The 17,937-nt window shown below is 38.2% G+C and overlaps 1 protein-coding gene across 1 annotated transcript; it reads right to left on the reverse strand.

Annotated features, from left to right (window-relative positions):
* Nucleotides 1-2,763: 2,763 nt before the first annotated feature.
* On the reverse strand, nucleotides 2,764-14,424 carry Snrpd1 (small nuclear ribonucleoprotein D1 polypeptide). Its single transcript, XM_005329031.5, has 4 exons — nucleotides 14,266-14,424; nucleotides 10,946-11,022; nucleotides 6,637-6,828; nucleotides 2,764-2,943 (listed from the first exon to the last, which is right to left on the reverse strand). The coding sequence occupies exons 1-4, from the start codon at nucleotides 14,277-14,279 to the stop codon at nucleotides 2,867-2,869; spliced, it is 360 nt and encodes a 119-aa protein (XP_005329088.1). The 5' UTR covers nucleotides 14,280-14,424; the 3' UTR covers nucleotides 2,764-2,866.
* Nucleotides 14,425-17,937: the final 3,513 nt, after the last annotated feature.

Raw genomic sequence — 17,937 nt, forward strand, 5'->3', positions numbered from 1 at the left:
GGGTAAAATTGGGAATTCATAACCCACTTCAATCTAATGTATGAAATATGATATGTCAAGAGCTTTGTAATGTTGTGAACAACCAATAAAAAAATAAAAAATTAAAAAAAAAATAATAAAAAAAAAATAAAATTTAAAATGACATTCGATTAAAATCACAATAGAGGTTGCCAAGACATACTTTTTTATTTACTTTTTAGTTGTAGTTGGACACAATACCTTTATTTTATTTATTTTTAAATGGTGCTGAGGATCAAACCCAGGGCATCGCACGTGCTGGCGAACGCTCTACTGCTGAGCCACAACCCTAGCCCAAGACATACTTTTTAAGTGGATACAATATAAAACACTTTTTGGTCAGTTTCCAACTTTTTATTAACTTGTATTTAATATATGCTTCCCTTTGAGACCATGAACTCCACAAAGGCAGGAGTCTTTTTTATTTGACCCTTTCAAATCTCCATTCCCTTGCCATCTGCTTGGATACAATCAATAGGAGCACCACCAGATCAGATGGTAAAGAATGACATCTAGGTATTTGTTCTCCCAGGATTTTTGTTTTGTTTTGTTTTTTTGATGTGTGTGGTTCAGGGGTTGAATCCAGGTGCACTTTACCACTGAGCCACATCCCTAGCTTCTTATTTGTTTTGAGTCAGGATCTCACTAAGTTGTGGAAGCTGCCCTCAAACTTGCAATCCTTCTGCCTCAGCTTCCAGAATCAGAATTACAAACATGCACCACATCCAGCCCAGTTTACAAAAAAAAAAAAAAAAAAAAAATTGGTTCTATTTTATCACACTGGTTCAATGTTAATACAGTTGTCCCTTGAATTGGTTCCAGGATCCCCTGCAGACATACTATATTTATTGGTGTGCTGGGGATTAAACCCAGGGCCCAATGTATGATAGAGACATGCTCCACAACTGAGCTACTCATCCCAACCACTTTAAATCATCTCTTCACTACTTATATCTAATAAAATTTAAATGCTAAATAGTTGCTATACCCTGTTAGGGGATGACAAGGAAAACAAAGACACAATTTCTTTCCAATTATTTTTGATCCTAGGTTGGTTGAATACCCAGATATAGAACCCATGAATATGGAGGGCCAACCATATTTATTACTACTGAAATTAATATGATTGTAAGGCTGGGATGTGGCCCAGAGGTATAGCTCTTGCCCCAAATGCATGAGGCCTTGGGTTCAACCTATGGCACCACAAAAAAAAAAAAAAAAAAAATTTTTTTTTTTTTTTTTGCAGTATTGGCCATTGAAAACACAGGGGCTACTTAGCACTCAGCTCTCTCTCTCTCTATATATATATATTTTAGTTTTAGATGGACACAATGCCTTTATTTTTTATCTGGTACTGGGGATCAAAACCAGTGCCCCACACTGAGGGAAGCGCTCTACTACTGAGCTACAACCTCGGCCCCCTTTTTGGGACAGGATCTGAACAAGTTGTCAAGGCTGGCTTTTAACTTGTAATCCTCCTGGCACAGCCTCCAGAGTAGCTAGCATTATAGGAATGAGCCTCCACACCCAGTTTCAATGGTCTTAATCATCATGAATTTGTGATAAAGCTATCTGACCACAGCTGGAGTTATGATAAAATGATATGGTAACCTCAGTGACTGACAAACAATAGATGGAAATAATGGGAAAAATCAAGAAGTATTTGAATTTACTTGATGGGAGGAGAAAAAATTTCCACAAGTTTTATACCAACTTCTTACACACACAAACACCTCACTTTTACTCTCAATTCATGTAACCGTTTAAAGTGGCTATGTTAAGTAATAATCTTTGTAGAAAATTTCCTTATTTAAAATATTAAAACCCTGATATATATCAAATAAAAAAAGATTAGCCCCCTGCCATCCTCAATATAAGTTTTTTCCTTAGCATATGAACAAATCATAGTAAGCTTTACAAGGAACTGTTATCTACTGAGACATATTTCTAAGTTTACTCAATTAAAATAATTATTTACAATCTTTATTAACAATTGGAGAGGGCTGGGGCTGTAGTTCAGTGGTAGAGCGATTGCCTAACATAGGTGAGGCACTGGGTTCAATCCTCAGTACCACATAAAAACAAATAAAGGTTAAATTCTTTAAAAAACTAGATTTTACTATCAAAAAGTTACTCTCCCTTTTGTTCTTCAAGGAAGCCTTATAAAACTACTTGACAAAGGAGTTATATAAGATACTGACATTCCACACTGACAGATTCAACACTGCTCACAAATCTAGGGAACATTAGCTGGAATTTTAACTCAAGAAACTAATGACAACAAAATCAATGACTTTTGAATTAGATGACTATTAGCGCAGGAGAGGAAAAATAATTTTAGATCCCCATTTCATAAGGAACTTCTTAAATGCCATGAATAACTTATTTGACCAATGGATAGGCTTCATGCAATAAAATCAGAGTAAAACAATAAAAGGCATATTCAATACATGTTAAATATAGATATATATTCCATGTATATACACTGTGAAAAAAAATTTAGTTAAAAAAATTAAAGACTTAAAAAAAAAAAAAAAAAAAACTAGACTGGGGCCACAGATGTAGCTAAGTGGTAGAGCACTTATTTAATGTGTGTAAAGCCCTGGGATTGATTATCTAGCACCACAAAAACAAACTAATTTAAAGACTAATCATTTAAAAATGAAATTGCCTAGTTTTCACTGTTCATTTCATGAATGTACAGGAAACAACTGGAATTTTAATTTGATATAGTCAACAGACAACTCTGGCCCACACTTATGTTTATTAAAAACTGACAAACAAACAAAACCTGTACAAAAAAATCTCAAAATCATTTATCACTTTCAAACAGTAATCAAGAGACACATTATCGCCTAGGGCCCCCTCTTCCTCTTCCACGGCCACGTCCTCTTCCTCTTCCTCGGCCTCGGCCTCTTCCTGCAACTGAGGGAAAAGAAAAGCAAGGTAAATTGTCTTTTGGTCACCACAAAAAGCATTTACATACAAGCCTTCCACAACTTAATAGTCCTTTTTTGTTCCTGCTGTTGCAGTTTAGTACTGAGAAATGAAATCAAGGGTGTTCTACTAGTGAGCTAGATCCCCAAGCTCTCCCCAACCCTGTTTTTTGTTGTTGTTGTTGGTGGTGGTGGTGGTGGTATTAGGGATTGAACCCAGGGGAACTCTACCACTGAGCCACATCCCTAGTCCTTTTAAATTTTTTGACAGGGTGTCACTAAGTTTCCCAGTCTGGCCTACAAATTAAGATCCTCATGCCTCAATCTCATATGTAGATGAGATTATAGGCATGCACCACCATACCCAGCGACCCCCTTCTCCTCTTCTTTTTTTAGTTGCAGATGGGCACAATACCTTCATTTTATTTATTTATTTTTATGTGGTGCTGAGGATCAAACTCAGTGCCTCACATAAGTGAGGCAAGTGCTCTATGGACCAGCCATAACCCAAGCCCTCTTCCCCTCTTTTTGAGATAGTCTTGCTAAATTGCTCGGGCTGGCTTTGAATCTGTGATCCTTCTGCCTCAGCCCCAAGCTGTTGGGATTACACCTGCAATCACAACTTGCCACCAGGCCCAGCTTCTTTTACAGCAGCTATAGGAAAGAAAACTCAGCTTCTCTCAAAATGTGTTAAACTTCAAAGCAAATGCCCCCTTCATCATGCAGAATGAAGAACTGCTGGTGCAAAGACAGGTATATTTGTTTTACTTGAATTTACCATGAACTTGTCAAGTTTAAAAGTATTTTTTCTTTATATCTTATTTTCACAACAAAAGGAAACAAATAATTTGGACCTCATAGAAGACTGAAGAGAGATCAAAATAGTAGAACATATCAGTGGAACAGATCATGAAAACCTTGTCAGATTTTTGGGAACTCACTATACTCCAACTAAGTTAATTCAAAGCCAAGAAAATTTAAACATACTACATCAAATAACAATCTCCTAACCTTAGAATCTTAGAAGTCCAATCATAATCTTCCACTTGAATTCATACTGCAATATCCCTGACACCTGGTCATCCCTGACACCTACATCCCTCCCTGAATATCACGACGACAGAGGACTTGTCATACAAATACACTTACTTTATCTTTAGACAGTAATATTAGATATACCTGACATGGATTGCATTCCAAAATTTCTAGAATCATTGCACTGATTCTAGTCATACACATTGATTCAAAGCATTAAGGAGTAAGTCTTCTGTTAAAGTAATGCAGATCAACCAGATTTATCTCCAATTCTTTCTGAAATACTATTCATGATAGAAAAGGAGAGCTGGGCATGCAGCTCAGTAGTTGAACCCCAGCACCACACACATGCAAAACACAAACAAACAAAAAAAAACAAAAAACAAAACAAAACAAAAAAAAAAACAACAAACAGAAAAAACACAGTGGATTAAAGACTTCATTATTTCCCTGACAGGTAAGTAGAAAAGGCAGAATAAATCTCTTTTGAGATCAGAAGACTTCAGATTAAAAAATACTTGCTAAGTAGAGAGCACAGGACTGAGAGGGAGAAAGGGGTTTAAAAAGGGTTTTTCAAGGTATGTGTTACAATTAATTAATTAATTTTTTTTTTAACCAAAAGACAACAGAATAGGAAACTTAAGCACATTTGTATTAAGACTACTACTTTTTGGAGGCTGAGGCTGTAGCTCAGTAGCACAGCGCTTGCCTAACGTGTAAGGCTTTGGGTTCGATCCTTAGCACCAAATAAAATAGTTGTCCATCTACAACTAATAAAAAATTTTTTTAAAAAGACTACTACTTTTATATTTTTAAACTTTTATGAGACTATAGGTATAGGTATAGGTATAAGCAAGTCAAGATGCAAAGTACATTTCCGTGAGTACAGAGCAAAAAAAGTCTCAAAGTCACTATATTAAGTGAATATCTACAAACACCCAGCCCTATTTCTATAAAGCTGGCTGAAGATACTTATCCCAAGGAAGCAGAGCTGAGAAAAACAGCTCTACAAAAGACTTTTAGATCCTGAAATTTTGGATCTCCTAGTGAAGAACGCAATTTACTTTGGGACAACTTCACAGTGAGACCCTCTAGTCAAGGAGTCCAACCGTGTCAAGCCTGTAACTGCAGAGACTTGGGAGGCTGGCAGACTGGGAAACTTAGCAAGACTGTTTCTAAATAAAATATAAAAAAGGACTGGAGATGTGGATCAGTGGTTAAGTGCCCCTAGTTTCAATCCCTAGTACTCCCCATCCCAAATAAATAAGGAAATAGGGCTGGGATGTAGCTCAATGATAGAGTGTCCCTGGGTTCAATCCCTAGTACTGGAAAAAACAAAGAGAAAATAAGGGAGAGATACACACAGACACGCAGACAGATACACAGAAACACACAGAGAAAACAGAGAGATCTAATAATGTCAAATACAGAATAAAACTTTAAAAAGCAAAACTAAAATTAACCTTACCAGAAAAAAAAAAAAAAAAAGCACTATATCCACAAAATAACAAGATTCAATGAAAAATGATTAAGGGAGGATGCTTGAAAAAGTCAAGAACATTTCTCCAGGGCTGAGGTTGTGGCTCAGTGGTAGAGCACTTGCCTAGCATGTGAGGCCCTGGGTTTGACTCTCAACACCGGATATAAATAAATAAAATAAAGGTCCACCGAAAACTAAAAAATACAAATAAATAAATAAATAAAATTTAAAAAGAACAACATTTCTCAGAAAATAAATAAAAAAGGCAAAGAAAAAACAAGAGAGAAAAAATAAGAATCAGAGAATCAGCTGGGCATGTTGGCGCATGCCTATAATCCCAGAGGCTCAAGCGGTCGAGATAGGAAGATCACTAGTTCAAAGCCAGCCTCAGCACAGGGTAAGAAGCTAAGCAATTCAGTAAGACCCTGATTCTAAATAAAATACAAAATAGGGCTGGGATGTGTCTTACTGATGGAGTGCTTCTGAGTTCCATCCCCAGTACAAAAAAAGAGAGAATCAGCCAGAAGCTAGCATGATGGTGTACACATGTAATCTAGTGGAAGGCTGAGGCAGAAGGATTGCAAGTTCGAGGACAACCTCAGCTACTTAGTGAAACCCTGTCTCAAAATAAAAAAGGGCTGGGAATGTAGCTAGATAGTAAAATGCCCTGGGATAAATTCCCCTGTAGCACCAAAAACCAAACCAAACCAAAACTGTCAGAGTGGTTTTTGTTTTTGGTGGTTCCAAAGTAGGAAGATAAGAATGAGCAAAAGGAAAGAAATTATGGAAGTTTAACTAGCAAGTTTTCTTAACTATTAGGGACAAGCACCAGGACAACAACAGAGAGAAAAAACAAAGAAGGAGGATCCTATGCAAAGTCATTAAGGTATTTTAAAATATCAGGCATAAAGTCAATCTCCAAATCTTCTAGTGTGAAGAGATCAAGCCATGCACAAAGGGACAAGATATTAAAAGAGCAATAATCTTTTAAATAACAACACCAAGAGCTATAATAAATACTATATGCACTCATTGCAAATACAGGAAACTTCGAACCACATACAAACAACAACAACAAAACCATCTGTGTTCACAAATGTTGTATTTGGAATAGTGCATTAGGATTTAAAACAGCATACTAAAACATTTATAATCCTTCAAACTTACCAGCTTCCCTTTTCTTAGATTTCACCTTAGGTTCAACATCCACAAGTAGTGTATCCAGAGGTAAACTGTCTGGCAGAATAAAGTATCGAATGTTATTTCCCCGAATACTCAATGTTTCCAGCTGTACAGGTTCTCTGTTCTTCAGGGTCATTTTCACAGCTTTAAGATGTGTATTCATGCTGACATCTACACCTAAAGTAGAAAAAAAGCATAGTCATTATTATTAGCACAATAATTAAGGCAACCAATTAATTTGTCAAGCCACAGTTAATACTGTACTGTAAGAGCACATCTGTTTTGCAGTGTTTCTCAACAGAATTTAGCACACGTGCAGAATTACGCCAATGTAAATCAGCAATCTTTCCTTCATTGAGATTTTTCCCTAGCCATACTACTGTTTTACACGGCTAGGTATGCTTATAGAAGTGAATATAGCAAGCCCTAGAGGGCTCTGATTGTTACATATGTCCATTATGCCCTGTATTCTCCTATCCCAAGTTTGAAAGGTGTTTATTGGCAGTTCTCTTTGTAACTTACATACACCACATGCCACAACTATTCTCATCTTTGTTTTGAAAATAAAGTCCTATAGGGTCTACAGTATTTTTTATTATTACTAGGAACTTAAGATTATCTTTTTAGGGCTGGGGATGCGGCTCAAGCAGTAGCGCGCTCGCCTGGCATGCGTGCGGCCCGGGTTCGATCCTCAGCACCACATACAAACAAAGATGTTGTGTCTGCCAAAAACTAAAAAATAAATATTAAAAAATTCTCTCTCGGGGCTGGGGATTTGGCTCAAGCGGTAGCGCGCTCGCCTGGCATGTGTGCGGCCCGGGTTCGATCCTCAGCACCACATACAAACAAAGATGTGTCTGCCAAAAACTAAAAAATAAATATTAAAAAATTCTCTCTCGGGGCTGGGGATTTGGCTCAAGCGGTAGCGCGCTCGCCTGGCATGTGTGCGGCCCGGGTTCGATCCTCAGCACCACATACCAACAAAGATGTTGTGTCCGCCGAGAACTAAAAAATAAATATTAAAAATTCTCTCTCTCTCTCTCCCTCTCTCCTCTCTCACTCTCTTTAAAAAAAAAAAATTCTCTCTCTCAGAAAAAAAAAATTATCTTTTTAACTGTTTTTGTTTGTTTGTTGCAGTGCTAGGGATCAAATCCCTAGCACTTATGCACACTAATCAATGTTCTACCACTGAATTACAGCCCCAGCTCTTGACTATATTTTTTAAAAAGATTGTTAATGCTTTTGATTACAAAGTTGCAAAGGTTTTTTAATTTTTTTTTAGTTGTAGTGGTTACAACATCTTTATTTCATTTTTATGTGGTGGTGCTGAGGATCAAACCCAGCACCTCCAGCATGCTTGTTGCTGGGCAAGCAGTCTACTGCTGAGCCACAACCCCAGCCCCGAGTTTCAAGTTTTTGAGTGTTCTTTCCCAACCTATTTTTCTCAGTAAGCCATTATTTTTAGTATGAGACTTTGTAAAACCAAAACAAGGTTTTTCAGAATGAATATATGTCATTATAGCAGAAAACACCTGATTATTGATGCCTTTATGAAATTATATTTGAACAAATGGGATAACCAAAGACCTACCTAATTTTTTGCCTTAGAAAGCTAAGATTAGAAAACAACAGAAGTCTCTCAACATTTCCAAAACTGCCTAATTTTTTTCAGTATTACTGATCCTATCCTCCTCCTTTCCAGCAAGAGGAACAAGACTTCTTTTTTCCTGAAATTAATATACTCATAATACATTCTATTTTCTTAAAGACCTTGATCCATGCAGGGGGAGGGGGAAAATGAATAAACTCTGTCTACATTCCAGGAAGCACATCATAAGTCATTTTAATTTAATCCCAACTATTTTTTATGGTAAAGTATGACTATTCCTGTTGTGGTGACTAAATGAAATGAATATGTATTATTTATGTTTTTATGTGTTCATATATGATACAAGAAACTTTTAACAGTGGTTTGTCGGGTGTGGATACAATATAACAACTTTATTTTATTTTTATGTGGTGTTGAGGATTGAACCAAGTTCCTTACAAATGCTAAGTAAGCACTCTACCACTGAGCTACAACTCCAGCCTGGGAATAGGATTCTTAACCAAATTTGCTCCCTCAACTTATTATAACTGTCCCACCCCTGGGACATTCATTCATTGTATTTTATTGGGTGGCGGGTGGGGGGTGGTGGTGGTGGATAACCAGGGATTGAATTTAGGGGCACTCAACCACTGAACCACATCTCCAACCCTATTTTGTATTTTATTTAGAGACAGGGTCTCACTGAGTTGCTTAATGCCTTGCTGTTGCTGAGGCTAGCTTTGAACTTGGGATCCTCTTGTGGCAGCCTCCTAAACCACTGGTATTACAGGTGTTTGTCACTGCACCCAGCAGGACATCCATTTATTAAGTGCCTATTATATATTAGATAAAACTTGCATTATATTATTTAGGTTATGTCTTCCACCACTAGATTCTGGGTTCCAACGAGAGACATTGTCTCCTCCATAACACCTAAAACAGTGCTCTGAGGTAACAGACTGAATCACTACTTATGAAATTTCTGGGGCTGGGGATGTAGCTCAGTGGTAGAGCACTTGCCTAGCATGTGCAAGACCCTGGGTTCAATCCCCAATGCTGCAAAATTTAACAGTAATGCATGAGCTTGGGATAAGGCTCAGTAGTACATGCTTGTCTAGTACATAGGAGGCCCTGGGTTCAACCTCCAGCAACACACTCGAAACTACTTTTGGGGCAAAGGGGGGGGGGGCGAAAGGGGTATAGGGAGTGGAGGAGGTTGGAGAGTGACTGGGAATGGCCAGGGGCCCCTTAACAACGAGTTATATCCCTAGTCCTTTTTATTTTTAAAATTTTAAGAGTGTGATTTCACTAATATTTTCTTAGGGACTCATTAAGTTGCTGAGGCTTGGTCTAGAACTTACGATCTTCCTGTCTCAAGCCTCCAGAGTTACTGGGATTACAGGTATGCACTACTGCACTGGGGTAGTTGCAGAATTTCAACAGGACAGCAATTATACTTTCACAGTATGATCTAAGACTATATGACAACTTATACTGTTTTAATTTCCTTCCACAGCAACTTGTAAAATTCTAATATGATCACCAGTAATGTTAGTTTAATACTTTACATTTTTCTTTGTTTACTCAGATACAAATATTAAAATTTCAGTATTTTAGAGAATGGAAACATATGCTCCAAGAGTACTGTCTTTCATTTGGCCCATCTATTCTTTTGAAAACTCTGCAATTTGGGGGCTGGATATATACCTTAGTAGTGTACTTGCCTAGCAGGTGAGAGACCCTAGGTTCAATCCCTAACATAGCAAAAAAATTTTTTTCTTTTTTTTTATTGTTGGTTGTTCAAAACATTACACAGTTCTTGATATATCATATTTCACACTTTGATTCAAGTGGGTTATGAACTCCCATTTTTACCCTGTATACAGATTGCAGAATCACATCAGTTACACTTCCATTGATTTACATATTGCCATACTCGTGTCTGTTGTATTCTGCTGCCTTTCCTATCCTCTACTATCCCCCCTCCTCTCCCCTCCCCTCTTCTCTCTCTACCCCCTCTACTGTAATTCATTTCTCCCCCTTGTATTATTTTTCCCTTTCCCCTCACTTCCTCTTGTATGTAATTTTGTATAACCCTGAGGGTCTCCTTCCATTTCCACCTAACATAGCAAAAATTAAAAAAAAAAAAAAAAAAAAAGAAATTCTGCAAAATTTTGGAAAACCTACTGTGAGCAAAGAAAATACTCCAAAATATATGTGAATACTACTTGCCTTACGTAGATCAAGTCAAGGTTTCCTAATATCCCCCCCCCATTGTCCACATATTTTTTACACAACATAATGAGACAGAGAAACTCCACACTCCATCCTCAAAAATGTTACAATCTAACAGGGAACACAATCCCAATGAAAATAAAAGCTCTGTAATATATTCTGAAAGAAACATTCAGTACAGAAGAACACACACAAGTAAAGTCAGAAAATCAAGAAAACGGGATACCTGGGGAATTCAGTATGGTTGTAGCATAAGTGCATTTAAGGTAAGGCCATGTAAGGTCAATTAAATAATTTCCTCACACAAAAAATTGCAGATCTATACTAGAACTAGGACAATGTTCATTAAGCAACCAAAAAAGAATTGTGGTCTGCAAGCAGAGATTTTTTTTTTTTCGGGGGGGGGGGGGGGGGGGGACGACCTAAAGGAAAACAAGTGTCTAAATTTAAATACTCCAACTGTTTCCATACCTGTAATTGTTCCATGGACCTGTGTTCCATTCTTCAATTCAATGGTTACAGTTTCATGACTCAATTTCATCAAAAATCTATGGAAAATAGGAATAAAACCGTTAATTTTTACCTTTAACACTTCAAAAGCCTATCTATAGAGCTGAAAGGATAAAATTATCTGATACTGAAAATCTGCTAAATCTATCCACATTAATTTCTATTAGTAATCTGCGTAACATTTTTAGCTTTCCCTGAACTAACCCTCAATACTTACAAAGAATAATGTTAGCATCCTAACACAAACTGTTATTTGCATTGGGCACATAACACACATCTATAATCCAGGTGACTCAGAAGGCTGAAGCAGGAGGAACACAAGTTTGAGGCCAGCCTCAGCAACTTAGTGAGTCCCTATATCAAAATAAAAAGGGCTGAGGATGTAGTTCAGTGTTAAAGTTCTCTGGTTTATATCACCAGTACCAAAAAATTTTTAAGAAATTAAAAATTAATTCATGATAGCTGGGCACAGTGGCACAGGCCTAAAGTCCCAGTTTCTTGGGAATTGAGGCAGGAGGATTGCAAGTTTAAGGCCAGATTGGGAACTGGGAAGAGACCCTGTCTCAAAATAAAAAAGGATGGAAACATGCTCAGTGGTAAAGTGTCCAAGGGGGGTAAAAATTATGAGAATGACCAATGAAGAGATGAAAAAGTGCTGAACATTATTAGTCATTAGGAAAATGCAAATTAAAAGGAGATACCTGTACACACCCACTGAACTGCCCAAAATTAAAAAGACTGAAAACAAATAATGCTGATGAGGATGAAGGGCAAATAGAACATATTACAAAAAAAAAAAAAAAAACGGTACAATCACTTTGAAAAACAGTCAAACAGCTTCTTGTTAATTATACGTCTATACTATGACTCAAAAACTTCAATCTCAAGTATTTACTTAGGTAAATGAAAGCTATGTCCACAAAAAAAGATTTACACAAGAATGTTCCAAGTAGGTTTTTTTTTTTTTTTTTTTTTGGTGTGGCACTGGGCATTGAACCCAGGACTTTACACATGCAAGGCAAGCACTCTACCAACTGAGCTATACCCCCAGCCCTCCAACTACTTTTAAAAAAAATGCTGCATTTCATTACATAAAATATTTACCTCTAAAGGGAAAATAAACCATGAGTGTGGGGAGGGGGCAAACCTCAGTTGTGGTGAGTACATAAAAGGAGGAGGGTACTTCAGGCTGGAAAAATATACAATTATCTCACCCTATCAGAACCGAGGAAGCACAAAAATTCAATTATTTTCTGATGAAGCCTTTACTATCTGAATTCTTCCTAATTACTAAAAGTTAGAATCAAATATTCAGATAACTTCAGTATCACACTAAGTGAACAAAGAGAACTAGATAACATCATATTTTTATTAGAATTGGCAAAACTAGAAGTTTATCAGATATCAGGAAGATCAGGAGAAAAGTAATCAATTTCCCCCTCAGTTATGGAAACGATGAGGAAAAAAATGATGGTCCCAACTGAGGTACAGAACAGAATACATTCTATAGTAAGAAGAAATTTCATTTCTATATTATACCAAAGATACAAAACAAGATTAAGCATAACCATTAAAGATGATGCTTTGGAGGTGGGGCACAGTGGCATGCACCTGTAATCCCAACAGCTTGGGAGGCTGAGGCAGGAGAGTTCAAAGCCAGCCTCAGTAAAAGTGAAGCACTAAGCAACTCAGTGAGACCTTATCTCTAAATAAACATAAACAAGGACTGGGGATGTGGCTCAGTGGTTGAGTGTCCCTGAGTTCAATCCCCAGTACCAAAAAGAATTGGTGGTGGTGGGGGATGGATATATATATTATATATTTGCGCGCCTTGGGTTAAGTAGAGGGAAGTGAAGAGAGTGAAGAGAATCTGGGGTTATGAAAAATAGTAGAATGAACTGGACATTAAAAATTACGCTATGCACATATATGATTACACAACAGGTGTGATTCTACATCATGTACAACCAGAAGAATGTGAAGTTATACTCCATTTATGTATGGTGTTGTCAAAAGGCATTCTACTGTCATGTACAACTAATTAGAGCAAATTAAAGTAAAATAAACTGAAAACAAAAGTTACACGGAAATCCCATCATAACAACATCTTTAAATGAGAACTGAATCAAAAAGTATACTACCGAAAGTTAATTTTAAAAGATTATGATTTAGACTAGCAGATATGAACAAATTCTGAGACTTTTTACTCAATATTATAGTTCAAATAAAAATTGAATGGGGCTGCGGGGAAATATGAGGAAGACCCTGAAAATTAATCTTAATTGCCTCCTCTACAAACTGCCCCCCCAACACAATATTCCGCAGAATCTTGCTATTTCAAATATAGAAAATGCCTATTCATTTGTCTTCACCACAACATGGAAGGCTCCAAAATGGCAGATATGCTGCTTTTTAAATTCTATCACCTATGGGCTGGGGTTGTGGCTCGGTGGTAGAGTGCTCGCCTAGCATGCTTGAGGCACTGAGTTCGATCCTCAGCACCATATGAATGTAAAATAAAGGTACTGTGTCCCTTAAAACTAAAAAAAATTTAAATTCTATTACCTATGTACAGTGTAACAGGTGCCCAATAGTCGAGGACAACAATCCTTGACTCAACAAAAAAGAAACTAGCTAAATAATTCTAATTGCTGGCTTATTTGCAACTCTCCGCTCCTATGTTCCAGGCCTCCAAGTCTTTTGTAGGCTCAATTAACTGACACAGTGACAGAAAACACGGGAGAAATATCTGAGAAATATCTTTATAGTCAGCCACAATTAAAATGATGACTCCATACTGGGAAAATCCTCATAAATCAAACCCGTATCCTAAACGAGAAATAATCTAGAGACTGTAAAAAATGTTTAAAGTCGCAAATTTATGAATTAGTTCCTCTTTGACTTGCACATAGGTGTCGTTGTTTCCAGTTAGCCTCATGCAGCTTCTAAGCTACTAGAACCAAGCACACAGTGCAAAGTGGTTACTAACCAAAAGAGAACTTGGACGTCAGGCGCTGCACTTTTCAGGCCTCTACACACTAGATGACAAGAAACGGCTCGGCCTTCACACTCACCTACTGGAAGACACGCTGGGTCCGGGTGCGACCCAGACTCCAGCACCCTCGGCGCCGCCAACATGGGCGCGGGAGGGGCGGGCGCCGGAGGCCGTTAGTAGGCCGCACGCACGCGGTTTCCCGCCTCCTGTAATCGGAGCAGCCCAGCTTCTGACCCCGGCCCAAATCCTCCCTTCACAGTCCCACCTCGCTTAGTCATATCCTCACCTCACGAGCTTCATCCTAGCGGCGCTGTTACCCCCTTGGTCCGATAGTGCACAATATTAGACAAGCGAAGACCCACCAACTAAGAGTTATGAATGGCCGGAAACGCCTACTCCAGAGGCTCCGGACGTAAAGAGCGCGCGGAACCCTGAAGCGTACAGCGGAAACGCCAAGGCCGTGCTGGGCCCCACTCCCTTCCGGCCGCGAGGATCGCGACGGCGGCCCCTGGCGACTGGAGGACTACTTTACGGCTGTTGTGGGCGTGAGGCCGGTTTAGGACGAAGTTTCCTCCTAGTAGGTCTGTCTTCTTCAGCTGGTCTCACAGCAGGGCGCGGTGACAAAGCATCGAGTATAATTTCTTCTGAACGAAGAAAATTTCTAAAGGAAGCCCAAAGGATAATTCTAACTCGGTTCCAACAGCAGGAACCTTAGCATTCCTTAATGTACTTGAAGAAAGTCAAAACTTTTAGCTTGTTAATTACATTTTAAATTCTGAGCTCCAAAACAGAACGTTCTACTTTCATCTTACCATTTCCGCACCATTTAATTCAAACACTGTGCTTTTGAAACACCTTCTTCTCTTGACTGCCAGGATGCCAACACACCTGATTTTCTCACTAACTTATTTTTAGGGCTCCTTCCGTGGCTCGTTCTTCTCTGTGGAACCATTACTCACTAGAGTGCATGGGGTCTAACTGCTGTAGTCTTTTTGTGGATACTTTTCTGATAAGTGATCTCCAAAATTATGGCTTTAATTTGTGTCTGTAGACGGGTGTGGTCTCAGTAATTTAGCAGGACCTTCAGCAAGTTAACAAGACCGTGTCTCAATATAAAAATAAAAGGGGCTGGGGACATAGCTTAGAGATTAAAGCATCCCTATGTTCAATCCCCAGTAGTAAAAAAAAAAAAAAAAAAAAAAGAGTATCTCTTGTCTGGACTGTATCTTCAGTCACCAGAACTCTGAAATTTTAATGTGCATAGATTAAAATTTTAAAGGGATATTTTAAATTGTAAATCCTGATTCACTTGTCGTGGGGCCTGAAATTTTGCATTTTTAACAATATTTAGTTGAGGAAGATGCTCCTAGTCCATGGACTGCAACATCAGTCTCGTGGCTGGAATGAATATTTGTGCTCTGCCTTCTCTACATCTATCTCTTCTTTTCCCAAAAGTTCCTCTTATTTTTCTGGCTATTCATGTGGTCCTGTGGGAGCTGACTCTACCCTTTATACCAGTGACTATAGACCAATACTTGACCACAATTAGATTGGGATTTAAACTGATCCAATTAGACCCTTGTATGAAATATTCTTCCCTTTTGTATGTGGATAGGTTGTAGCCCCTGGGTCTATTGGAAATTTCCTTAGAACTAGTACTCCAGTCTCAGGACAGAGAATTTTAAATTAACCAAAATCCATGGTGATGTTAATAAGCCCCTTAATTAAAAAAAAGAAAAAGTGCTTGGGTGTGGTTATGTAAATTATATAGTTAAATTACTCAACAGCAGGTGGGCCTGGTGGCACACACCTGTAATCCTAGCAGCTTGGGAGGCTGAGGCAGTCTCAGCAATTTAGGGAGGCCCTGGGCAACTCAGCAAGACCCTGTCTCTCTTAAAATATTACAAAAGGCTGGAGATGTGGCTCAGTGGTTAATTGCCCCTGAGTTCAATCTCTGGTACCAAATAATAATAAGTACTTAATCATAATAGGTAGCTCTGACTACAGTGTATATATAAAATATTTCCATTGACATGGAAAGTTGGATAGTTTTACTTTATTATCATATTTGTTTCATTCTTATTTATTTATTGCCTGGAATGAGAAGGTAAACCAAAAGCAGGGAATTATGCGTGTTTTGTTCACTGCAGCACTGTAGCATCTAGAATAATGTTTTGCATATAATGTGCCCTTGTTCCAGAACAGCCCTGTGTATGAGAACTAACCCCAAGGTACTGTGACACTGAAGAAAGAGACAGATCCAGGATTATAGAGAGTATATTCTATTAGAGACTAAAGACAGAGGATCACAAATATGAGGCCAGCCTCAGCAACTCAGAGGGTCTCTAAACAACTGAGTGAGGCCCTATCTCAAAATAAAAAATAAAAAGGGCTAGGGTTGTAGTTCAGAGGTAAAGCATCCCTAGATTCAATCCCCAAAGACAGAAGTGTGGTCCTGGGTGGCAATAAGACTAGGTGGATCTCTGTGATATGAGTTAAAAGACAGGGGGGTTATCAAGTGATCAAGACCAAAGACACTTCATCAAAGCCAGAATGTGACTGATTTATATCAGGCTAATATCAAAGAGTCAGGTACATTCCTGGTGCCAAGTGCTGGCACAAAACTCCACATGCTACTCTTACTTTTTTCCATTCATTTATGCTGGAAAATTATTTGGGGAAAACTTCCCATGGTCACTTGGGCAATCATAGTGATTTTGACTCAAGATGGGCAGTCATGGCATACCAACCATGTGCTCTCAATTAATATTGATGAAATAACTAAATGCTTTCCCCATTAGAATGTATGCTTTATAAGGAAGGAGAACTTGTATGTATTGTTTACTGAAGTGTCTCTATTACCAAGCACAGAGTATTCCTCCTTATTATCCCAAGTCCCTTTCCACTTTGAACTTTGCCTTTTTTTTTTTTTTTCCAGTACTAGGAATGGAACCCCAGGGTGCTCTACCACTGAGTTACACCCTCAGCCCTTTATTTAATTTATTTGAGACCAGGTCTAACTAACTTGCTGAGACTGCCTTTAAATTTGCTATCCACCTGTTACAGCCTCCTGAATAGGTGGGATGACAGGTGTATGCCATCCTATCTAGCTTTGCCTACCTTTTAATCTATTTTCTTTCCCCTAAACAATATTAAAATACTTGAGCTCTTGCAATGCATCAAGCTCATCCTCCTCTCCAGACTTTTGTACATGCAGTTCTCTAGTCTAGATAACACTACTTGTCTTTTCTCAAATATATGGGACCAGCAATAATTACTTGTATTTATTAATGTGAGTCTCTCAGATGGCAAATTGAAATGCCATTGTCAGTTGACTTATACCAAATTGCTATAATTTTTGTCTTTGTTTTCCAGCTTGAAATTTTTTAGAGTTTTTACTCTCTTGTCGTCATGGAAACTATTGAGAGTCCTGAAACAAAGTCAGCAAGAGTGTAACAAAATAAAGACCTTTATTTGCTGCTAGCAGTAGGGTCAGTCTGAAAGTGAGATTGTCCTGTTGTATTTGAATTAGAAAATACTTATATACATATATCATAGGGATTTAGATTGGTCATGAGAAAGAAAAGAAACCAGTAAACGAGAGTATGATGTGTGGGGCAATGCAACTATTCTATCATCATAAGCCAGTGCAGAAAAGTACATTCTGCAGTCTGGAGTCAGCAAGGAAAATTAACAATTTAAACAAGCCCAAAAGATTACATTCACGGTTTTTAGGTTAGAAAGAGTACATGAAGTTAGGGGCTGTGAAAATGATTCTCACTACTTAAAGAACCATAATGTTGAGATCTAATATGCAACATCTAGGTTCCAGCATTTTTTTCTAGCATGAGCACATGATAAAGTTGACCTGACCTGAACTCTCCCCCAGGACTTCTCAGCTCTTAGGAATGGAGGCCCCTCTTTTTATTGGAGCCAGTTTGTTGCAAGCTTCCCCCTA

The sequence above is a fragment of the Ictidomys tridecemlineatus genome, chromosome 13 (genome assembly GCF_052094955.1).
Source record: "Ictidomys tridecemlineatus isolate mIctTri1 chromosome 13, mIctTri1.hap1, whole genome shotgun sequence".
NCBI classification, from domain to species: domain Eukaryota; kingdom Metazoa; phylum Chordata; class Mammalia; order Rodentia; family Sciuridae; genus Ictidomys; species Ictidomys tridecemlineatus.